The sequence below is a fragment of the Mobula birostris genome, chromosome 26 (genome assembly GCF_030028105.1).
Source record: "Mobula birostris isolate sMobBir1 chromosome 26, sMobBir1.hap1, whole genome shotgun sequence".
NCBI lineage: Eukaryota > Metazoa > Chordata > Chondrichthyes > Myliobatiformes > Myliobatidae > Mobula > Mobula birostris.
The window spans coordinates 22,569,839-22,595,969 of NC_092395.1; the positions used below are offsets into that span (position 1 = coordinate 22,569,839).

At 39.6% G+C, this 26,131-nt stretch overlaps 1 protein-coding gene across 1 annotated transcript in view; it reads right to left on the reverse strand.

The window, feature by feature from the left end:
* Positions 1-759: 759 nt before the first annotated feature.
* The window catches only part of haus8 (HAUS augmin like complex subunit 8), a 75,119-nt gene continuing 49,747 nt past the window's right edge, over positions 760-26,131 (reverse strand). Inside the window, exons 12-15 of the mRNA XM_072244308.1 lie at positions 25,021-25,179; positions 17,994-18,135; positions 8,991-9,132; positions 760-960 (exon numbers count right to left, since the gene is read on the reverse strand). Coding sequence (XP_072100409.1) covers positions 840-960; positions 8,991-9,132; positions 17,994-18,135; positions 25,021-25,179 — 564 coding nt within the window. The 3' untranslated portion in view covers positions 760-839. The remainder of the gene's footprint in view (positions 961-8,990; positions 9,133-17,993; positions 18,136-25,020; positions 25,180-26,131) is intronic.

A 26,131-nucleotide genomic window follows, 5' to 3' on the forward strand; every position in this document is an offset into this window, starting at 1 on the left:
GCTTAGTCAGAAAAGCCTACGGAGATTTGGCATTGCAGTATAATTTTTTTTAAACCCAAAACACGATTTATCTTAACAATACAACTTCAAATCATTATTTTGCACAAAACCCAAACACAAAAAAAAATTAACAAGCATACCAAACAGAATCTCTTGTTAAAATATTTAGTTGAAAACCATCTCAAACTGGAGCTTATTACCAATGAACTTTTCACCTGATTGAATGTATAAATATTAAGAGAAAACAGCTCATAGATCCAACTGCAGTCAAATGCTGTATCAAGGAAACTTCAAGTGGCAACATGTCTCTGAAGTGCCAGTTCCCATAAATTTTAAAATGGAAGATATTTGCATTCAGTGTTGGCTTTCTGGTAATTGCCAGTTCTTTAAAAAGGAATTACTAGATATAGGCAGCTTTGGAGATTATTTACCTAATGATTTCCTAACTGTGGACATCCTGAAGTTTAGTTTAAGTTAAACAGTGACAAATTCAAAATATTCATGAGAGGACGAATAAAGATTAACAGAATGGCTTTTTACAAATTAACAAATGTAATCATCGCCACCATACTTGATTGGCCCCATGACAGCTACCCTAAAATCAAAAGTAAGGAACTGCCTGCAACACCTTTTCAAAAGAAGAAGGCTGCCCATCAACTACCTGTACCTGAGATTTGCCCTGCTCGCCATGGAGAAGCATCTACTCTTCATCAATAACAAACACAAACTATGATATGCAAAGCTACATTTTATTCATGTTATTTACAAAGCAAATGGTGTGCACAATAAAATCTAACATGTAGCATGTGTGCAATTAAATTAATAGAAAAAGGAATGGGCTATTTGAAAATTCCTTTCATCGAGACATCCATCCCCAAAACTTCTTCATCTAGTTCTTGGTGAATCAGAGCAGTCTCTCGACTAATGAAAGAGGCCATTTCTTCAATATTCCGGAAAAAACTGCAAAATAAAAGAAGATTTTTTTCCACAAAATGTAATGAGATAGCCTAGTCAATGGATCAGAAATACATTTTTCTAAAAACTGACGTTTTCACACCAAGCAAACAATTGAGATGACGACTCATAAGTGTTTACTGCAGAACTGTGCATTGCCCCAAAGGAAAACAAACATGAGAGTCAGGTTTAACACTGAAAGAAACAAAACAGCATGATTTTAATATCATTGGAATTTATATCCATTATCAACAAGATACATATATGGATACAACCAGAGAGAACTTTGTGGGAATTTGCTATTTTAGTTTCTCAATCTCAGAAGCTCTCTCATTTGTTCCTGAACACACCAATCCAAACAATACAGTTTCACAAATACTGGCCATTTTTCAGCAATTTATCCAAGCATTTAGTTTCTATGTGGAAATTCAAGATAACAAGCATCATCAAGCCAGTCAGCTATGAGCATGACAATAGTGACAATTGCCACTTGTACATTATGTACAGTACAGGTTATTTAGGCACAGAGCAAAACTCACACTATCCCACAGGGGTAGGTTATTAAGAGATGTGAGTGCAGTTTGGTCAAAAGGTATTGAAAACAAAAATGTTCAAGGTGAAGAGTGAAAAATATAGGTGTACAATGTTAGGAAGAAATTCCAGAGAGTGGGCTCAAATGCTTGAAGACATGGCCTCTTGTGATGGGACAAGGGGAATGGAGATGCATAGTTGCCCAGACTTAGAAAATCTCAGAAACTCGCAGGTTGCGCAAATATTTCAGAGAGGGCAATAACAGTTATATTGAATGAAAATTCTAAATGTGCTATATTGAATAATGGCAATCTGCTCTGAGACAGCAGTAGTTTCTGAATCATGGAGGGTAGGAGGCTGGCCAAGACAATGCCGGACTACACAAGCTTGAAGGGAATAACCATGTCGGAGGGTGTAGCAGAAAGGCAATGATATATACAGACAGGCAATTTGCTGTTTTTTTTTTATGATGGTTTGTTTCACAGCTCAGCAGGGACAAAAAGAGAAGGTATTGATAAATAAATCTGAGAAAAACAAACAAATCATTGGCCAGGAGGGAGATCATAGCTAATGAGATTGTGAAGTTAAAGATAATGTCATCAGCCCACCCAGTGCTTAAATAGAGGAAGTACAGCTAATCTAGGCCTGAATGTCAAATTAACACTACAGCCCACTCCTGCACCCGGCACACATACTTTTGCAGGTGACAGATTTGAGAAAAGGTTGTCCATTTCTCAGTTCATTGTAAGCAAACCACAGCAGAAGCTATGTATCAGAATAAGAGAAAAAAAAATCAGGATCAAACAGCAATTGACAGATTAAAAAAAAAGCCACATTTAAGATTGATGATTTTTCACCAGAACTAGCAAGTTCTTTGAGAAGCCAATCAGTATTCACTAGATGCCATTGGACTTACAGTTATCTTGATTAAGCCTCCTTGAACCTGCAACCTCTTAGGATTCCATCCCATTCTTTCACATCCTCCTGCATCAGAACCATTTCTGAGTGGCTGTCCCTTCTTCTTAGTTGTGCGATCTCCTTTACCATAACTGAAAGAGCTTACAACCAGATCTGCTCTACTTCCCATGCTTTTGCCTATAACCTCTTCACTTGCTCTCAGCATAATATTCCCACTGGTTTCACCTTTTACCTCATCTTCAACAGATGGTCATCTGCAAATTACACTGAAAAACAATTCCACTCCTCTTTCAGCATTGAGGAACCATTTCTCTGCAACTCTTTGTGCACTCACCCATCTGCACCAATTTTTCCCACACAGCCACAGGTACAGCAACACCAGTCCTTTCGCTCTATGTTTTCCCATCCATGTACCAAAACGCTCCTTCCCACCCATGGAACAAACTACAGGTACTTAGCTAGATATAATGGACTGCACATAGTGCCTAAACAGATTAGCCAACTGCTTTGTAAAATATCACAGTGTGGTGTGATACAATTCCAAGCTTTTAGTTGCCCGTCACTAATCCTCTGTCCTACTCTAAACTACCTTTGCTTTCCTCCAATGAAGCCCAAACTTGGGAATTTTCCAATCAGTCCACTGTACAGAGATCTGAACTTACTGAATTCAATCGATTAATATAAATTTGCCATCCCAGTTTATCAGAATTGTGGAAACACAAGAGATTCTGCAGATGCTGGAAAACCAGAGAAACTCACAAAATGCTGGAGGAACTCAGCAAGTCAGGCAGCATCCATGGAGAGGAATAATGAGCCTATGTTTGTTTCCGGACAAGACCCTTCATCAGACAACTTCTCTCCGGAGATGCTCACTGACCTGCTGAATTCCTCCAGCAGTTCATTCAGAATTACCTGTTCCAATGAAAACAGTATCTTCAGACATGTTGCTGAACCTCCTGTTCATTGTACTATTTCAAACTTGTATCATCTGAAGTCTTTTATGTCACAGAGCTCCAGCAGTGTTGTTTTTCTATCTCCTGTTTACATTCCTCTGCTCATCTTCAGACAGATTATGAACAAATATCCCACTTCTTCCCTCAACCAGCACTATTACTTTAACCAGTGTCTTGGTCTGAACTCCATCACAGATATTCCATTTTTTTAACTTCTCTGCAACTTAAAACATGGTTGATTTTTAATTGTAGTGCAAAATATTAACTCTAACCCTTTCCCCAGAGAAAAGGAGAATTGAAAAACTTGATACTGGAAATTCTGTAATAAGAGAAATTGCCTAAAATACTTGACAGGCCAGGCCACATCTGTGGATAAAGAAACGAGAGTTAATATTTCAGGTCAAACTACTTTAATCAGACCCAAAATATTAACTTTTGTTTTCTCCATCCACCTGTTGCCTTACTGTTGTAGTTTCTGTTTCTAATCTTAGTCCACAGGTGTTGCCCCAATTACTGAGTACTCCCACGTCAAGAGTTTTATTTTTTCCCTTCACTTAAGATGAGCAGCATGTATAAAGTTACTTATTAAAGGAAAATTATTTAATTCATAGTGTGGATGCATTGATTGCATCACCATGCTATCTCTCTGTCATGAAACTGCAAGAGTTAGATTGAAAATCAATTGCTTCTTTGGCCACAGTGAAAGAAATACAATGTATTTAGATCAGATGCAGTTTTCAACAAACTTAATTTGGAAAGACTGCAGATATTGCAGGCTTAAACCACGCTTATTCTGGACACAAGTTTGTCAAAACTTACTTTACATTTATCAATAAATGTAGGGCAGTTAATATGCATCTGAGAATAAACTCAGATATTCCATTTTTATATCAGAACAATTTCAGATCTCAGTATTGAATGTGATTACAGGTGTAACTGCTCATGGAATAGAAAGAGAAAGTGTTGGAAATAGCATTCTAGTCAATGCCTATGGAATCAAAAAGACTACTAGAACCTAGAGCAAAAAGCAAATTGCTGGAGGAAAACAACGTCAGGCAGCATCAGTAGTGGGAAATGCAGACCTTCAGTCTGACCAGATGAAAAGCTCCATCTGAAACGTCAACTTTCCATTTCACTCTATAGATGCTGCCAGAGGTTTGGTTCGAGCACTTAAACGTTTCATTCAATTTCCTTGAATCAGAAATGGGATACGCTGAGGAAAAAGGTTTTATGTTACACCATACATGTGGTGATTGTACAAGCCAAAAAAAAAAGGTAAAGGGCAAGCAAATTGCAGAAGTTATGTCTGCCAAATGAGGTAAATAGAAAACCATGTGAAATCCAAAATTACAAGAGAGGGGCAGAAAACAATACAAACGTGATACAAGGCAGAATGGGTGATGCGAAATTAAGGGGTTCTTTTCCTCAAGCTTATGTTGGGACTCATCTGAGCAATGAAAGAGAGATGACAAAGGTCAAACTGGGAATGGCATGGAGAATTAAAGTGTCTTTTGAAGGAAGACAAACTAAAATATAAATCACTCAATCTCTGTTTGATTTCCAAGCCACACAATAAGCACCAAATACTAATTTGTAAGTACTACAGGCAAAATCAGTGCATCACCTGAAATGTGTGTTTAGTGCCCTGGAGCAGGCAAAGGAAAGATGCTACATTCCTTGCAGTTGTACAGGAAGGTATTGCTAAAAGAGCTACGTGGAACAGTCTATGTTCCAAGCCTACACTGGTGTCCATCCCCACTTTTCCTACATCACATCAACGACTGCATTGGTGCTGCTTCCTGCACCCACATGCAGCTCACCAACGTCATCAGCTTTGCCTCTAACTTTCACCCTGCCCTGTCCATTCCAGACATGTCCCTCCCAATTCTCAATCTCTCTGTCTCTATCTCCAGAGACAGCTTATCCACTGATGTTTATTACAAACCCAGACTCTCACAGCTACCTGGACTATACTTCTTCCCAACCTGTTACTTGTTAAAACGCCATCCCCTTCTCTCAATTCCTTCGTCTCCACTGCATCTGCTCTCAGGAACTCCACCTTTTCATTCAAGAACTCCTTTTTCAAAGGGGCTTCCCTTCCCCCATCAATGCTGCCCTCAAAGCTCATCTCTTCCATTTCATGCAGGTCTGCTCTTACCCCATCTTCCCACCACCCTACCAAGGCTAGGGTTCCTCTCATCCTCACTTACCACCCTACCAGCCTCTGCATTGAGCACATGATTCTGTAGAACTTCCTCCATCTCCAACAGGATCCCACCAGCACATCTTCCCCTCCCCCCCCCCCACCCCACCCCCTTTCTGCAGGGATTGTTCCCTATGCGACTCCCTTATCCATTCATCCCTCCCGGCACTCATCCTTGCAAGCAGAACAAGAGCCAAACCTGCCTCCTCCCTCACTACCATTCAGGGCCCCAAACAGTCCTTCCAGATGAGGCAAAACTTCACCTGTGAGTCTGTTGGGATCAAATACTGTGTCAGGTGTTCCCGGTGTGGCCTCCAATGTATCAGTGAGACACAATGTAGATTGGGAGACCATTTCACGAGCACCTACGCTCCATCTGCCAGAAAAAGCAGGATCTCCCAGTGGCCACACTTTTTAATTCCACTTCCCATTCTGATATTTCAATTAATGGCCTCCTCTACTGTCACGATGAGGAACAACACCTTATATGCTGTCAGGGTAGCCTCCAACCTGATGGCACGAACATTGATTTCTCGAACTTCTGGCAATGCCCCCCCCACACCCCCTTCACTATTCCCTCTCTCACCTCATCTCCTCCCTCTGGTGTCCTCCCCCTTTTTCTTTCTTCTATGGCCTTCTGTCCTCTCCTATCAGACTCCCCCTTCTCCAGCCCTGTATCTCTTTCAATCAACTTCCCAGCTCTTGACTTCATCCCTCCCCCTCCCAGTTTAACTTTTCACCTTGTGTTTCTCTCTTCCCTCCCAACCCCCAATCTTTTTAATCTAATCCTCATCTCCTGCCTCAGCAAGGACCTGGACCCACTGCAATTTGCCTATCGCCACAATTGGTCAATGGCAGACGCAATCTCAATCGCTCGCCGCACAGCTTTAGACCACCTGGACAACACAAACACCAGTGTCAGGATGCTGTTCATTGACTATAGCTCAGCACTTAATACCATCATTCCTACAATCCTGATTGAGAAATTGCAGAACCTGGGCCTCGGCACCTCCCTCTGCAACTGGATCCTCAACTTCCTAACTGGAAGACCACAATCCGTGTGGATTGGTGATAACATACCCTCCCCGCTGACTATCAACACTGATGCACCTCAGGGGTGTGTGCTTAGCCCACTGCTCTACTCTCTATATACACGACTGTGCGGCTAGGCATAGCTCAAATACCATCTATAAATTTGCTGACAATACAACCATTGTTGGTAGAGTCTCAAGTGGTGACAAGCGGGTGTACAGGAGTGAAATATGCCAACTAGTGGAGTGGTGCCGCAGCAACAACCTGGCACTCAACATCAGTAAGACGAAAGAACTGATTGTGGACGTCCGGAAAGGTAAGATGAAGAAACACATACCAATCTTCATACAGGAATCAGAAATGGAGAGAGTGAGCAGCTTCAAGTTCCTGGATGTCACGATCTCTGAGAATCTAACCTGATCCCAACATATCAACATAATTATAAGAAAGGCAAGACAGCAGCTATACTTCATTAGGAGTTTGAAGAAATTTGGCATGTCAACAAATACACTCAAAAACTTCTACAGATGTACCATGGAGAGCATTCTGACAGGCTGCATCACTGTCTGGTATGGGGGGGGTGGGGCTACTGTACAGGACTGAAAGCAGCTGCAGAGGGTTGTAAATTTAGTCAGCTCCATCTTGGGTACTAGCCTACAAAGTACCCAAGATTTCTTCAGGAAGCATTGTCTCAGAAAGGCAGTGTCCATTATTAAGGACCTCTAGCACCCAGGGCATGCCCCTTTCTCACTGTTACCATCAGGAAGGAGGTACAGAAGCCCGAAGGCACACACTCAGCAATTCAGGAACAGCTTCTTCCCCTCTACCATCCGATTCCTAAATGGACATTGAACCCTTCGATACTACCTCACTTTTTTTAAATATAGTATTTCTGTGTTTTGCACATTTTTTAATCTATTCAATACATGCATACTGTAATTTATTTACTATATTTTTTTCTCTTCTATATTATGTATTGCATTGAACTGCTACTGCCAAGTTAACAAACTCCACGTCACATGCCGGTGATAATAAACCTGATTCTGATTTTTCCCCCCCTCATCCAGTCCTACTGAAGGGTTTTCACCTGAAACGTTGACTGTACTCTTTTCCATAGATGCTGCCTGGCCTGCTGAGATCCTCCAGCATTTTGTTGTGTTGACTGCTAAAGCAGAAGTAGGTATTGGAGATAGAACCAGAGCACTCCAGTTTAATTGTTCTTTTGTGGTCTAGATCACTCAAATTAACTGTGCTGTAGTGGAGAAATATGACCTTCTGTTCATTACTTACTGAATCCAGCACATTCAGGGTTTTGCTTTCACTCCTGTTCACTACTTTAAAAAGGTAGCACAAATAGCTTTGACTCAGCTTCTGATATAACCACTTAAACAAAAAAAGGTTGTAATCGTTCAAATTCTCTGTCAAAATTGAAAAGTGACTTTCAATTTAATGGTCTTTGCTTTCTGTAAACAAGAGGTATAGTGATCAAGAGAAATATCTACTTAGATTGCCTGCCAGAAAGGAGAATTTCTGTATGGACGTCATTTAACAATAATCGCTGACAATAATTTAGAGCTTTTAACAACTCCATAAATAATCTTCACTTCCCTGTGGTCATGTTCATTATGTCAATTTTCCTGGATGTTTCAACCCATTAATGTTATTCTATACTTAACAAGGTATTTGAGACTGAAATCCAACTTTTCTCCTAAATATAACTCCTCTGCTCCACCATCCACTTAAGTGAAGTACCATCAGGTATAATTACTCACCATAAAATGTCACCTAAATTTCTACCAGTCCCAAAGAATGGTCTCAGCCCGAAATGTTGACTACTTATTCATTTCCAAAATGCTGCCTGAATTGCCGAGTTCCTCCTGCATTTTGTGTGCTGCACTTAACTTTCCTATTGCATAGAATTTGCCACCTTAGACTTTAACTGTGAACATCTTACATGTGGCAAATCATTTATACAGAAAACACAAAATCATGTTGCCTATGAAGTGAAGTGTCAGAAGTTGGAGTATCCATTTTGCAATTCACTCCTATGCCTCAAAAACAAATATGGGCAAAACTTACCCCATTTTATGCATTACCATAACTGAAACTTGGCTGACTTAACTGGGCTGTGCTAATCCATTAGCAATATGATCCAAAGCTGAACTTTTCCAATTAATTAGATCAGTAGGTATATTCCCTCTGTTGTTTTGTTACAGAGATAAAACTAGATGAAACATTGAAGAGGCAGAGTAATTTGAAATGGAAAAGGAACAAACAACCATAATTTTAAAATTCAGTTAAATTTAACAGCTTTACAGTTAGCAAATTGAGTCAGATTACAGCAAAATAGATCAGTCAATGATACAGATTAACTCAAAACAAATTTCAGAAACCAGTACCTTTTCATCTCTTTAACTGTATTTTCAGCAGTCACCCCGAGCTCCTTAAATACAGACAAAGCATTGGAATTTTCTTTGTCCACTCCAAGTCTAAGTCCCTTTAGAAGCTGTTGTGTTGTTTCCAGGTCAATTTTCAACTTTGCTACAAAAGGAGAACAACATTACAAGTCTCTACAATGATACAACTACCATAGGACAGCTAAAAAATATCAGTTTTTTCCCTTCTAAATGGGAATTAGATGAATGTAAGCCACACTTGGCCACCCTGTGCAAACTACGCACATACAGGTTTCCCCCGCCATCCGAAGGTAGAGCGTTCCTATGAAACGGTTCGTAAGCCAAAATGTCATAAAGCAAAGAAGCAATTACCATTTATTTATATGGGAAAATTTTGTGAGCGTTCGCAGACCCAAAAATAACCTACCAAATCATGCCAAATAACACATAAAACCTAAAATAACAGTAACATATAGTAAAAGCAGGAATGATGTGAAAAATACACAGCCTATATAAAGTAGAAATACTTTTCCACAATCATTACTGAAATGTTCTCTGCAGTGAAAATCTCACGCAAGTGCCGTCGGCAGAAAATCTCACGCAAGCGCCGTTGGCAGAAAATCTCACGCAAGCACTGTTGGCAGAAAATCTCACGCAAGCGCTGTTGGCAGAAAATCTCAGGCAAGCGCTCTCCAGTAACCTTTAAGCTATGAAGCTGCCAAATCATACCAAATAACACGTAAAAATACACAGCCAATATAAAGTAGAAATAATGTATGTACAGTGTCGTATCACTTACGGGAATCGGGAAGATAGCTTGCCAAGCACATTGATGATGGTGTGTTAGACTGAGTTGTCACAGGTTGGGATGGTGCAGTGGCCCCCACCCTCCAGGCCGCCGAGCAACACATTGCCACGAAGCATGCAGGAATGCAGCGGTAGCCAGGAGGCACACAGCACATCTTTAAGAAAAAAGCCGAAATAAACAAGCTAATTAATTAGGTGCCGCCCGACAAGTAATTGTCGGCCCAGATCAGTGCCGATTTCTGATTGCATCGCCTCTGATCTGGGCTGACAATTATGTGTCGGCGGCACCTAATTAATTAGCTTGTTTATTTCGGCTCTTTTCTTAAAGATGTGCTGTGTGCCTCCCGGCTACAGTTGCACTCTCCGCGAATCGGTATCTGTCCGTGGCCTGGGGGTTGGGGTGGTGGGACACTGGGGTGTCATCTCATCGTCTGTTTCCATAAGAGCAGGCAGCTCACCTTCTCCTATGACTGCTCGCCTCAATGTCGAAGGTCAAGGTTTGTCATCTGCTGTGGCTGATGTGGAAGGCTTGCTTGACTGCTGAGCCTCGCGCATTTTTCTATCACACAGTTCTTTGTAAGGACTCAAACCATTCTGCAAATATCTCCTAAACTGACGTACCCTTTCAAAATTAAAGTCGTACTTTATCATTACTCATTCGGTTTCCATTGTTATCCTTTTTTCTTCCAACTGCATCAGCTCTTCATCTGTCAGTTCTTGGTCATGGGATGCCAAAACCTCTTCAACATCATGTTCGTCAGCTTCCACAAGCCAAACTCACGTTGTCCTTACTTCGTTCACCACGATCAAAACGCTTAATTATGTCTAATTTTATGCTAAGTGCAACACCCTTACAAGCTCTTTCAGGCTTTTCCGGTACCTTAGAACTCATCTTGCAAACGGCTGCTCACAGGCACGTGTTTAAGCAATGCCGTTCCGAATCCGGGGGAGAGCTGCTGCTTGGGGCGTGCGCTGCCTTTTACCGCGTGCTGATTTTTTATCAAGCGCTGCTTTTTTTTCGTAACAGTGAAAACACCTTCTGAAAGCAAAAACAGGGTACTAATTGTAGGTCTTTCGTAACAGTGAGGTTTCGCAAAGCGAACGTTCGAAAAGCGGGGGACACCTGTATAAACAAAAAGTACAATGCACAGCGATTCCCATAAGCAACTAATTCAGCCTGCCCAGACAGCCTCAAATCAATTCCATATTAAAATATCAGAATTGCATTTGTTATGGTTTTACAGTATGGTTAGATTTTTGTTTGAAATATACAATTCTTGTGTTTAAATCATAATAAGGTGACACAAAAAAGGCCTCTAAATGCGAAGATCCTACATAAAAGTTTGGGCAGTTGTGATCCAGACAATACTGGAAACAAGCCCACAGCTCAAAGCAATCCCCGCTGAGCACGTGATTAGCAATCTTAGCAATGTATAACTCCAGCGCTGTATTAAGTGTTTTGCTACAGCACATGGTTGACACTAAATCAGCCACTAATGCATGATATATCTCTACAGAAGCCAGCACCTGAAGGAGGATGAAAGGAAGTGCAGATTTCCCAAAACACGTCATGAACCATAATGAAGAGAAAGCCTTAGAAAGTGAGCCTTCATGTGCTTGTCCTTCAGCATCACTATCAAGGGCTCATAACTAGCCCAAGAGTTTCAGTTTGGCACTGAAGTGTAATAAACACCCCATAAAATAAAATAAACACTTAATAAAACTGGTTATGATGAAATGCCCAAGGTCAATAATCAAAACAGTTGGACAATAAAAGATAACAAAGATTATCTTGCAGGGCAAGGCAGCCGGGCCAGATGGATTTGTTTCAAAGTTTATAAGAAATTTTGTGATATCCTTGCCCCACTTCTCCTCAGAATGATATCTCGATCTAAGAGAGACAAAGCCTTGCCTAAAACATTGTACTAGGCTAACATTTCCCCCATTCTAAAGAAAGGTAAAGAGGAAACAGACCTGGCCAGCTATAGGCCCATTGCACTCCAGAGCTTCGATAGAGAGGTAATCACTAAAATGCTGGCTAACTGGCTAAATAAGCATTTGTCATCTATCATTCATCCTAATCAAACAGGATTCATCCTGGGCAGGTTTTCTTTTTCCAATGTTAGGTGCCTCCTTAATACTATGTATGCTGATCATGGGAAAGCTAGTAGGGCAGCAATTTTACCCCTTGATGCACAGAAGGCTTTTGACCAGATTGAATGGCCTTACATGTTTGAATCACTGTACAGGTTTGGCGAGTCACTTATGCCCTGGGTAAAACTGATATACGCCAGCTCAATGTGTTCTATTATAACCAATGGTGACAATTCAACTATGTTTCTTCTACACTGTTCAGTTCAGCAGGGTTGTCCTCTCTCGCCGGCCCTCTTTGCCGTCGCGGTACAGCCTCTTGCCCTAAAAATAAGAAGTCATCCAAGTGTTGTGGGTTTGAAAGTGGGAGGTAATGAAACACTTATCAGTTTATATGCCAACGATGTGATACTGTACTTACAAAACGCAGAAAAGTCAGTCCCCCTTCTTCTAGATTTAGTCTGCCAAAAGAAGTGATTATCAGGATACTCAATTAATTGGACAAAAAGTGACTTCATGCCCCTCTCTGACTTCTACACACTGGGTTTTTTGGCATGAGTCCTGTTTAAAGTAGTTAAAGATCACTTTACTTATCTTGGTTTGGCAATACCCAAAGATCCTAAATTAATATTTAAATTAAACTTTGCAGAGTTTATTTCAAAACTTAAACAGAATATAGAAAGTTGGAAAACCCTACCTCTGTCCATGATTGGTCGTATAAATTCAATTAAAATGGTTTCCCTTCCTAAGTTTCTCTATCTTTGTCAAAATCTACCCATTTTTCTGACATCAGCCTTTTTAGAGTTGGACTCCATAATTTTGTCTTACATCTGGAATTATAAGAATCACAGGATTTCAAAAATCCATTTGCAAAAGCACTAGTCTGAAGGATGGCTGGGATTAGCTGTATTCAGACATTATCATTGGGCTGTCAATGTTAGGGCTCTAATGTTTTGGCAACAGGGGGCTCCAGATAACTTAGTCCCTGGGGCCCCCTTGTGGCTATATATGGAGTCTAACTCTGTTGTCAATTCCTCCTTGCCAGCCATGCCGTTCTCTAAGTTAGAAAAGCCTGGGATTTCAAAAAGTTTAAGTTTTGTTTTGAAAAATTCCATCAGAATTCTAAATCAGATTAGGAGTGTTCTGAATTTACCAGAAACCTCTGTACAAACACCATTCTGTTCAATCACTCCTTTCTACCCTCATGGTCAGATAAAACCTACCATGCTTGGAGGGAGAAGGGTTTAGTTTCTATTGAAGACCTGTTTGCAACATTTAGTCTGCTGAAAGAGAAATTTGAGCTGCCTCATTCACTTTTTTTGTTACTTACAAATTAGACACTACATTCAATCTAAGATTTGTAATTTTGATATCCTTCCAGGGAAGCATATATTTTTTGATATCTTAAAGAACCCTCCTGACTCCAAGCATCTAGTTTCTAAGTTTGTACGTTTGTTCAATGGTTGTGCTGTAGCCTCTACTATGAAGATCAGGGAGGCCTGGAGCGAGGAATTGGGCACTGAACTATCTGAAGCTGCCTGGGACAAGAGTTTGTCTATGATACAGGCTTGCTCTGTTAACAGCAGACACCAAATGATCCAGTTTAAAGTTGTCCACTGTCTTCACTATTCTAAACTCAGGTTGCACAGGGTTTACCCTTCTGTCTCGCCAATGTGTGATAGATGCTAAGGGACGGAGGGCACATTATCACACACCTTTTGGTTTTGCCCATCACTGACTGGATTTTGGTCCAAAATATTTGACAGGTACTTAAAGGCCTATAAAAGATCCTTCCCCTTGGAAGCTGGTCTCGCCATCTTTGGCTGTTCGCAATCCACTCTATGCTTCCCTACAGTCATACAACAGTATCTGATGCTGGGGACGACTGTTGCCAAGACTTATCTTGAGGGAATGGAAATCACCCTCTCCCCCTTCTTTTCGAAGATGGATGGCTGACATGATCTCAGTCACACAGATGGAAAGACTCAGGTTCTTGAGAACCAATTCAATTATAAAATTTTCGGCTACCTGGGATCCATTTCTTGCCTACCTAGACGAGGCCGGGGACAGATGAATAATTCCCCCCCAGCTGATTTCTCACAGCCCTCATTTCAAACTTAACGTTTAGCACTTTTAAGCACTTTGCACAATAGGCATCCCTCTAATGTTATGTCCCTTTTTTTTCTTATTTTATTTTTACACATGTCTGAGCTTATATGTTCTTGTTGATTTCAATGTTTTTTGAAAATTTTGAAAATAAAGTATTAAAAAAAAAAGATGATCTTGCAGGAATGGAATATTGCTTTGCAAAATAAATTTCGACCGGTGTGAAATTAAATCAATGTTTCCCCAAGCCAAATCCATTCATGACAACCACATTAATTTGTTGAAATGGCAGAAGTATGGAACTACATTTAATGGAAAATTTGCAAGTTACAAGACTCTTTCAATGAGGTGATTAAATAAAATACCCATACAGCCAATTACTGGGCAGCAGCCTTCCCTAGATCATTGCCCAGTTGCTCTAATGACTGTCTAACTCTCCATGCTGGAAGAGGAGAGAGAGGGAAAAAAAAATCAGTCTCTAGGACAAGTATAATATACTCATTTAGGGTGTAATGCCATCAGTTGAATAATTTCTCAGCATTCACAAGTAGCAAATGAAAAATCTTGAACAGAATTCCAGAATTAAGCAAATAGTAACCAAAGGGGAAGATTCAAAGTACTACCATAGCACAGGAATCAGGTAGCTTTTGCAAATTCTAGTAAGTATGTGACTATTATTCAACTATTATATAATTGGATCACCATGATGAATACAATGCACGAAAATACTGAGAGACGTGGGTGTAATAGAGATTAAGGAAGCCAAGAATAAAATGCAGATAAGTTAATGCTATCAACACACAATGATATAAATTGCAAAGGTTTAATATTAACTCCTTCTAGTGTCATGATGCACTCAGGAGTACCAAATACAGCAAAAGCTTTGAGACTAAACAAGATCCCTCATTATTGCTCTAGAACAGCATTGCAGCCAGCCAAGTTATGCCAGTACAATTACAACACCATCCACTAAAACAATGTTGCAAATTGCTCAGACATGTTCTATGTATAAAAAAAAAATCAGGACTAATCCATCATGATATACAGCAAGTCTACTTTCAATCAACCATAATGTGATGGAAGGTGATATCAACACTGCCATCAACCATTACTCATTGACCAATAAATTACTCACTAATACCTGGGTTTGTGATTTTCCAAGATCCGTTTACTCCACATTTCATCACTGCCTTGTGCTAGACTTAAATTCCAGAGGTAACAGAAGCATGATTGCCTTTGATATCAAACCAACATTTGACAACGTGTAGTATCAAAAAGCCCTGGTCATAATGAAGTCAATGTCATCCACGAAATTGATTGAAGCTATTCTTTGCACAAAAGATATGGTTGGTGAAGGTGAATCATTCAACCAAAGTACAATTACTGCAAAAGTTCCTTAAGGCAGTGTGCTAGGCCAACGCATCTTCAGCTGTTTCCATCAATGACCCTTCTTTCATCTAAAGGCATATTCCTTGATTATACATAATGCTTAATCTCCATTACAACTTAACACAATATACAAAATAGTTGATGCCTACAAATAGTAAGACCTCAACATACTCTGGAATGGGCTGATAAGTGGGAAGTAACATCGACTCCACTAAACTGTCAGGCAATAATAACTTTCAACAAGGGAGATTAACCACCTACCCTTGAATTCAATGGCATTGCCCTTGCCAAGTACCTTGGCATCAGCATCACAGGGTGTTACTAAATGACCAGAAAATGGACCAGTCGCAAATACTATGGCTAGAAGAGCAGGTCAGAGGCTGGCTCACCTGCATTCAGTAACTCACCCCCTGAGTTACCACTCCTACAAGGTATAAATCAGGAATGTAAAGAGATACTCTCCACTTATATGGATAACCAGAGCTCCAACAAGTCAAGCAGCTCAATACCATCCAGAAAACAGAAGCCAAACTGAATGGTACCTCTGGCTTTCCTATGCCACCCACACAGTCAGGCAACATTGACAATATCTACTGTAATCATTCACCCAGGCAAGTCCAATTGCCCCTCGTAAACCTATAATCTCCACCACCAAGACAGTAAAAAGCAGTAGCACTACACTTACAGGTCTGCCTTCAAGCTGTACATCATTCTGATTTGGAAACCTGTTGTTCATCTTTCACTACTGTGTCTATCCCAAAGTATTGTGAAAGAAGCTTCACCAAAACTGCTTAAACTAGTTCAGGGCGATAGCTCATCTCAACAGCTATTAAGGAAGGGCAATAAATGCTTGCCTTGTCAATGATTCCCATATTCCAAATAATAATCATGGTGCATGACATTTTCCAGATAATGTATTTATATGAAGCTATCAAGGGATCTTATTTTCCATTTCCATAAAATATTCTCTTACTTCTTCCTAATGATGCATTCTTTTTTTTTCCATGGGTCATCATGAGAGTTCGACCGACAAGAGTTTTCTACAGGCCTGCAAGCCACTGATCTTTTTGAAATTCAGGTTTGTGTTTTTTTTTTTAAAAAAGGGGAGTAATAAATAGATCATTGGGGATTTCATGACGACTAGGATGCCAAATTGATGTGCTGGGGACCCACCTGTTCCAAATGTGCATTGAGATTTGAATGAAAATAATCAAGTATAATATCCAAATGTGCTATGACAACAAAGAGAGCCAAAGTGAGAGCTGTGAGAATGAGATGGAGAGACTTCCAGCAGACACAATGAAGCTAAGTGAATTACCAAAGAAAAGCCAAATGAAATATTATGCTGAAAAATGCAAGGACATTCACATTACAAAGCCAGTCTATGTTTCTAACATTTTATGCTCATGCCTGACTTAGTTTTCCCTTTTGCGAAATGCAATGATGTGATTTCAGCAAAGGTCGAGTCAGCCAAACAGAACAGAGCCATGATTATTTTTTTTTAATTTACAGAAGACAGGCGTTGAAAAATCCAAATTAAAGTTCATTTCAGAACAGGGAATTTACATGTTTTCCATTTAAACGACTTCCTGATTCATCACTGATCATCAGTATTCACAGGTATTTTCCAGTACAAAGACAAATGTTGAGACCCAATGACCAGTAAGATTTTACTACGGAAGATATCACTTCTAAATCTCATTTCCTTTCTTTGAATATCCATTTCCTATTAAAGATTATCGATTAGTGATTAGCATAAGAGGTTGGGGAAAGTGAGAGCAAGATGCAAATGTTCTACAATCAATTTGTTATACTTCCGGTAAGATGGCAGCATGCTTAGTCACAGCAGCCTCACCACACTAACAAATATAGTAATGCAAATATTTACCTTAAATGTTTTTCTTGTGACCACAAGACCCTGTTTGATATTGATAATAAAAAAAATACTATAAAATTGTTTCATTATTTCATTGGTGAGACTAATGACAAAGGAACTGCGCTGCCTCAAGTCGCTGCGTGGACCAGACCGCCGCCTGTTGCAGCCACCAAAAGGAGACCGTGGGGGCCAGGACAGGTGCAGTGGTGCTCTGGAATCCGTGCTGTGTTGGGGGCTGGCCCTGCAGGTCAGCTCTCCTGTCGGCACTGCTCTCCAGTGTTCACTCCTTGGAAGACAAGCTGGATTGCCTTTGTCTGTGGCTGAACCAGCATGAGATGGGGAACTGCTGCATGCTTGTTCTTGCAGAAACGTGGCTCCAGGACAACATCCCATGCAACATCAATCTACAGGCTATGCCACTCAAGCAGGGACTTCCACTAAATATTATTTTGTGTCTATATATACCATAATTATATGTGCCATCTGACTGTATGTACTGTTTTGCACTTTGGCCCCAGAGGCATGATGCTTCGTTTAGTTATATACATGTATGGTCGAGTGATAAACTTGAACTGCCAACCAAAGGTCAGCCCTTTTAGCACAAGTTGGAAATGATACTGACATTTTCAGCTTTGCACTGTATTATTGCTCTTTGCTTGGCCTTCAGGAAAACAAAATATAAAACTATTGAATATTCCCCATCGTCCAGCTGAATGTGGCCAAGTAGGTTAACTTACCCAAGTCCTCTCTTGGGTCTTCTGACATATATATGTTCTCCACCGGAAGACTGTGCCTTGTTGCATCAAGAGCTTGACCCAAAGATTTGTACTGAACTTTGAATTGTTTGAGACTTGGCACCACTTGTTTTAAAAGTTCCATCTGCAAGTAAAATGAATTCAGTTATTACAAAAACATTGACTACAATAAGATCAAATATAGTAAGTGAAAATGCATACCAGTTATGAAATTACAAAATAAAAATTAATTGTTCTCCATAATTCATCTTCCTCAAAAAAATGGATATTCAGCACAGCTGAACAAATACAGGTGCCACAGCTTTGCTTTAAGAATTCATTTTGACTATAGACAGGAGTGCCAAAGTCATGATCTGCAATCTCAGCTCACGGATACAGTCAAAACAGGACCCTTGTTTCCACGGGACCAGTAAATGCCAATTCTGTTACAATAGGCAACACACTAGAGGAACTCAGCAGATTAGGCAGCATCTACAGAAAGTCAATGGTTCAAGTCGAGCCCCTTCATCTGGATTAGAAGCTATGGAGTAGATAACCAGTATATAAAAAAAGTGGAGGGTAGGGGTGGAACAATAGCTAGCAAGCAATGGTGGATCCACGTGAGGATCCACGTGAGGAAAGCAGAGATGCAGATGGAGGGGAGAGTGGGTCTATTCATCAGAAGTAGGAGGATGAAAGGTGGAACAAATAAGAGCTGACGATGAAGTTAATCAGTACAGTTGCAGCCAGCGTAGAACACTGATATTTAACAAACAGGTAATCATTAAATTCAAATGCTTTCCTTGCAGCAAAGGAATGCAGATGCTGCATTTTAAAGGTTGGCACAACATCGTGGGCTGACAGGCCTGTACTGTACTATGTTCTATGTTCACACGTAGCACACAATGACCATTCACAAATCCAATTAAAATGGAAGTCCCTTATGATAAATATTTACACACTTATGATCTATGGTTCAGTAATTCTGTTTACCATTACTGGCAGGATCGCAAATTGAATGTTTACTACGTTGGCATGGATGCAAAATTATTAGAAATTTAAAATTGACAAAAGGAACAAAAACAGAAATTTGTGAAGTACACTGAAATGGTAATATGATTTATCTTTACAAGTTCCTTTTCAATTACATTGCAGAACAAGTCCTTTGCCAGCTGACAAGTGTGTCATAAATAAGATTTGACATCCTGTTTACAGTGTTGCATTGAAAATGTGGAGATGGTCTGAACAGGTCCTGCATGCTGGTAAGTTCTAATGATAATAATCTCCAGGAGACAGCAGAAAATTTTAAAACATGGGCAAGTACTTTATTGCAGACCAGCAGCATTATATACATGACAACAACATACATGACATTATCTGCACAACTTGTATTTGGATACAAATACCAGATAACTTTTCCATAAAGTGTTTCAATTAAACTTAGCAATTATATCTTCAGTCTATTAACTAGCTTTTTCAAGCACTTAGATCTTACTGAGTGCTTGGACTCTGGGATTGTAATTATTTCTTGATCTGAAGAACATATGACATCCTGACTCAGCTAACCGTTGGCTTGTCCCTCTTCTTCAAAAACAGGTTCCCTGAAAACTAGCCATGGTATAAATTAACTTCACATTTCTTGTCCATATTTTGGTATTTTCATTAATACAATGATGGATACTTTTCACTTTACCTACAATGCTCATCAGAGATTGTCTATCATTGCAGAAGTACACTCACCAATATCTCACTTCTGCATGTCACATTTGCTCAGCCTTCATACTTTCTCCCATTCATTGTCTGAATGGCTTTTCTTTGTCTACTTCCAAAGTAAGGATACAAATTGAGATTTTGTCTTCATTTCAACTGCTGTCACTCAAATCCCTCTGGCTAGGCTGTATAAAACTTCAGCACCTTCAGAGCGTCAACAAATTACCAGGTGAAAGTTGTGGTAGAACATGGTACTGCACAATTATATAGCAAATTTAATAAATGATTCATGGGAAACTCACACATCTTCAAGGCTACTGCAAGAAAACAAACAAACTTCTTGGCCTCATCATTAGTGACTAGATGGTATAGAAGAAAATGAACATTTAACACTTGCATTTCAAAGTTTTCAAAAACTAACTTTTCATCCACAGTATGGCAAAAATCAATCTTGGCTCCTCAGCTGCATGCTCTGCTGCAGTGTGATCTCACATGCTTAACCTCAATCTGCCTGAAATGAAAAATCACTAAAGACCATAAAATTCTTGTCAACTTGAGAAAAATAAACACAAAACTGTTGCATCAGGCACCTTCATGTCAGTGGTGGTGTCAGCAGCATTTTCATTTCTTGTTTTTGACAAACTAAATATTGAAACCAAATCGTCCAGATTTCTCATAATTGGCCAGCGTGCAAAATTTCTAGAAGTCGCATAGTTCATCCAAAATCCAGTCTTGAAGACATTGTGAACAATTGTTCTAAGTCTCCACTGCAGGCAATCTTGATCAATGTAAAATTTCAATTGTTTACTGTAAAATGATTGGATATGCACATTCTGAAAAAGTCCAGACTGAGTCTGCACACCCATTTCAGAATTATATCCTGCTATGCTGTCTCAGCTATTTCTGCATAAATAAATAGTAAGACATCCAACTGCTAGGTAACGATGATATACCAGCAAGCCTCATGTGGCAGACTGGATAAAAAAAACAGCAATTTTGTTGTTTAGAAACATAGAAAATAGGTGCAGGAGTAGGCCATTCGGCCCTTCGAGCCTGCACCGCCATTCAGTATGATCATGGCTGATCATCCAACTCAGAACCCTGTACCAGCCTTCCCTCCATACCTCCGATCCCTATATCTAACTCCCTCTTAAATATAGCCAATGAACTGGCCTCAACTGTTTCCTGTGGCAGAGAATTCCACAGATTCACCACTCTCTGTGTGAAGTAGTTTTTCCTCATCTCGGTCCTATAAGGCTTCCCCTTTATCCTCAACTGTGACCCCTCGTTCTGGACTTCCCCAACATCGGGAACAATCTTCCTGCATCTAGCCTGTCTAATCCCCTTAGGATTTTATACGTTTCAATAAGATCCCCCCTCAATCTTCTAAATTCCAACGAGTATAAGCCTAGTCGATCCAGTCTTTCATCATATGAAAGTCCTGCCATCCCAGGAATCAATCTGGTGAACCTTCTTTGTACTCCCTCTGTGGCAAGAATGTCTTTCCTCAGATTAGGGGACCAAAACTGCATACAATATTCCACGTGTGGTCTCACCAAGGCCTTGTACAACTGCAGTATTACCTCCCTGCTCCTGTACTCGAATCCTCTTGCTATGAATGCCAGCATACCATTCGCCTTTTTCACCGCCTGCTGTACCTGCATGCCCACTTTCAATGACTGGTGTATAATGACACCCAGGTCTTGTTGCACCTCCCCTTTTCCTAATCAGCCACCATTCAGATAATAATCTGTTTTCCTGTTTTTGCCACCAAAGTGGATAACCCTCACATTTATCCACATTAATTTGCATCTGCCATGAATTTGCCCACTCATCTAACCTATCCAAGTCACCCTGCATCCTCTTACCATCCTCCTCACAGCTAACACTGCCACCCAGCTTCGTGTCATCCGCAAACTTGGAGATGCTGCATTTAATTCCCTCATCCAAGTCATTAATATATATTGTAAACAACTGGGATCCCAGCACTGAGCCTTGTGGTACCCCACTAGTCACTGTCCGCCATTCTGAAAAGGTCCCGTTTATTCCCACTGTTTGCTTCCTGTCTGCTAACCAATTCTCTATCCACATCAGACAGATATTCAAATTGTATAGTTGTGCTCTGATATTAGAATAACCCAACTCTGCAATCTAAAGGCTGCACAAATGGAATGAATGATTCTGGATATAGAATGGCCAGTAGTTTTAAATAGAATTAAAATGAAAGATTCCCTTGACAGAAATTGGTGAAACTTTATAGATAAAATTATTGCTGTATCTCTCTATAGTCACACAATTAAAGAGAATAGCTACTTTAAGGTTTTAACTAAAGTACAAGAAAAAATGGTGTTGGCTTCGGAATTAGATTCATCACATGTTCATCTAAACATACAGTGAAATGAGTCATTTGCATTAACAACCAACACACCTAAAGGTGTGTTGGGGCAGCCTGCAAGTGTCATCACATTCCAATGCCAACATATAACATGTAAACAAGAAGCTATTTTATTGTCATAAAACCTCACCTGGCTTGTGGTTTGTCTGTTCAATTGCCCTGTCTGGACTATATTCAGCTCTAGACCCATTGTGGTTTTTCCCAAACTGCTTCTTTGGTTTAGGAGCCATTAGGGATGGACAAAAATCGCAGAGACACGCACACCCCATTTATAAATTTAAAAACAAATAAATGATAGAAAATTAAGGAAAAACTCAGATCAGACACCAAAGAAAAACCATTAATGTTTCAGGATGGTGACCCTTTATCAGATTCAAAAAAGTGAAGATATTTAAACTACAGAGAAGAGAGCAAAATGGGAAACAGAAAAAGTTTCAGATAAGGTGGAGGCCAAGAAGTCGGTGAGAAACAGCATGCTTGTCAATTGTAGCTATTCCATCTGTTTAAATGGATAAAGGAGCAGAGGGAAAGATGATGCTGGGTTTGTAAATTGTAGAACACAGCAGCTGCTGAAGACCAGGCAACCTATTATAGTGCAGCTGTCTCACAACTCCAGAGACCTGGGCTCAGCTCCAGAGCCATCTGTATTAAAGTTGCACACCTTCCCTATGACTGTATAGATTCCCCCTGGGTGCTCTGCTTTCTTCCCACAAAGACCTGCTATTTGGTAAATTAACCAGCTACCTTAAATTACCTCGAATGCAATTGGCTTCCTTCAACGTTATAAAGGAAATTTTAAAAAAAACAAAAGACCACTAGAAATACTTAGCAGTTTCTCCACAGATGCTACCTGACCTGAGTTGATGCTACAAGTAGAGGGCCTTGACTCAGAAATGGCAAAGTGTGACATACAGGAAAGGCCAATTAACTGAAATGGTTCAATTTAAGTAAAAGGCAACTGGAATATCATCACCCATGCAGACTGAAAATGTATTCTACTGACTAGCAAAACAATGTAGTTTTGTTGCCTCATATATAGAAATTACATCCTAGGCACTAAATGCAATTCATTAAACTGAGAACTGCTCCTTCCTACATCACCCTGAAAGACTGTTTGGGTCCTTGGATAGTAGAGATGGAAGAGGCTTGAAGTATAATGGCCTTTGGAACCCTGAAATGGGAAGGGAAAGAAATTATTTGTCTGTTGGTAATATGTTGCTGAAGGTAGCAGAAATTAAAGTGGATAATTGGGTAGAAAGCAAGGATAAAAGGAACATAATCCTTCTCTGGATGGGAGGAGACAGCAGAAGTGCAAGAAATGGAGCAAAAGCATGACAACACTGTCAAATGTAAAGAAGGAGAACCAATGATTAAGGAAGAATTCAATAGTTGGAAAAGTCACATCACCAGATCAACATACAATGGATTTAGAGAAACTAAATGGAATACTGCTCTTACAAGAGCAGGTGGGGGAGGATATAGTCAAATAGTAACAAGAGTCAGAAGGCTTATAATTGATATTAGAATATTTAGTCAAGATAGTTTATCCACATTTGCACTTAGAACTAGTCAGATCGTTAGGATTATAAAAGACAGCCCATATACCCAAAGCAGTTTTGGGAGACAGAAGTGAGGTGGTGGATAAAGATACATTTCAAAGAATGGCAAATTATATCACCCTAAAGTAGAATGCTGGATGCATTCTGCAGAGGTTATACTATCCACAGCCAAAGGAGCTAACATTTTAAGTCAATAACCCTCTACCAGAAATTTAAAAAAAAAATTCTTCATTTACATATAGACAAAATTAAAGGTAGGGTGATAGGAGTGAAATCAGGAATTTTAACGACAAAACTGGTGGCGAAACAAAAAGGATGTTTAGGGAATGGCTAATTAGAGTAGAGTGAAGGTTGTAATGCATCTTTCAAAGATTGTAGTCAAAGTTGAGTTTATTACATAAGCTCACGTATGCACAGAAATACTTACAACAGCATCAGTCACATACCATCATAAGCTGCATTCACAAGAAAAATAAATTAAATTACATAGTCTTTACAAAAAGGAACAATTAGAACAAAAAGTCCATTTTAGTGCAAGATGTTCAAAGTACTTGCTCTTTCCGTTTACACTGAGAACATCCCTTCCCATCTACAGGAGACAATGTCCACCAAAGATCTCCATCATGCAGGCTATGCAATATTCTCTCAGCTACCATCAGTCAAGAGGCTCAGAAAATGAAAATCCCACACCACTAGGTTGAAGAACAGCTTTTCAACCATCTGGTTCTTGACCCAACAAATTGTACAATTGTTTTTCCAACCACAATCACTTTATGATCACTGATCACTTTGCACTAAAATAGACAGTTTGTTTTAATTTCTTGTAAAAATTATATACAATTTATGTTGTTTAATCCATGTTTTTCTTGTAAATGTTGCTATATACCTGTGTAAATTTTCCACTGTACATGTACTTGTGCATATGACAATGAACTCCACTTTTAATTTTGAGCTTCACTGGTATAGAACAAGAGGACAAACTGGAGCAAGGATGGAGAAGAAAATTAAAGTAACAAGCAACTGAAAGCTCAAGTTCACCTTCAAGGACTGAACAAAACAATCTGCAAATTAGTCACTGTTTGGTTTCAAACTAACTTCTCCCCAGTTCTAAACAAAGTCTAGAATGCTAACGATTACACTCTGCAAAGTTACTGATTGATCTGCTGAATGTCTCTAGTCTTTAGTTTAGATTTTTAGCTTCTGCTGTATTTAAAGTTTTCAATCTGCTGCAAATTATTTACAAGCAGAACTGAAGACACCTTTAAATGTCAGTCTATCATGGCAGAATAGTGAAGAGATGTTACACAGTGGATAGGATCTCTAAAACCTATCACACTCTTACTGCGGCCAGTTAATGTTAACCCACCTGCTGCTCTATTATCAAACTCAACTGCTTTTTCTTTTCCCGCATAATATACTCTTGTTTGTATTCAAATATCTCTCTGCGCAAACGCTGGTTTTGCTCTTCAAGCAGCAGCAAGTTCCGTTCTGCATCATCTTGGTATTTTTCCAAAGAGTTTTCCCTCTAGGAAATGGAGAGAAAAAAAAATGTTCATTACTGTGACCTTCATCATACTAATGTGCACTACAATAGATATTCAGGAGCTTAAGATTAAAAAAAATAGCATCAACAAAGAGCAGTGGTCAGTTACTCACTGACAATGATACAAGGTGAACGGAAGAAAATATGCCAATAAAGTTACTGGATTATTAGCTCCTAGCTCCAAGTAGCTACTTCTGATTGATATAAGCCTTCAAATATTTTTAGAATATTTTTGAGAAAAGGAACAACCAGATCAGCCTTAATCAGTAACCACAGGCCAGAAGATCCCAAGCTCAAAACCCTGATTTATTGTGTACTACAATTGGTCTCACTTCCTTTGGGCTACATAATGGAATATCCTGCTCCAAATCACTGGACAAGGACAATGATCAGGCTTAGATATAATTTTCCTCAGTATGAACAGCATGATCCACAATTAAGATAAACTGCCGGTAAAATGAAAAAAAAACAGTAGGCTGCCAGTTGGCATTCTTCCTAAAAATGATTCATTTTGATTTAACCTTCATCCATCTATGGACTACTGAGTAGACTATACACTACATACAGAAAAAAAACTGGTGTAAAACAACAAATGAGGTTTTATGTAGGGAAGTTCTTAAGACAGGAATACTCAGCACCAATTTATAGACCATTGTGATAGCAGCAGCAGTGCCCAAGGGAGTTCACTGCCATTTTCAAATGTCTCGAATTGAAACAGAAACAAGGACAGAGGGAAATGAAATTTGGCAAGGGATATGAATAAAACTTCAAACTAACCTTTCCACTCAGGAAGTTGAGAACTCAACAATTGATTCACCGAAAGGAGCCTTCAAGTCTTGGAATATTATTTGAGTATTATTTATTCAAATTAACATTCTACAGAAAACAAAGCTAACCGAGGGTAGGGACAAATGAAGTTAACTATGTTATTCTT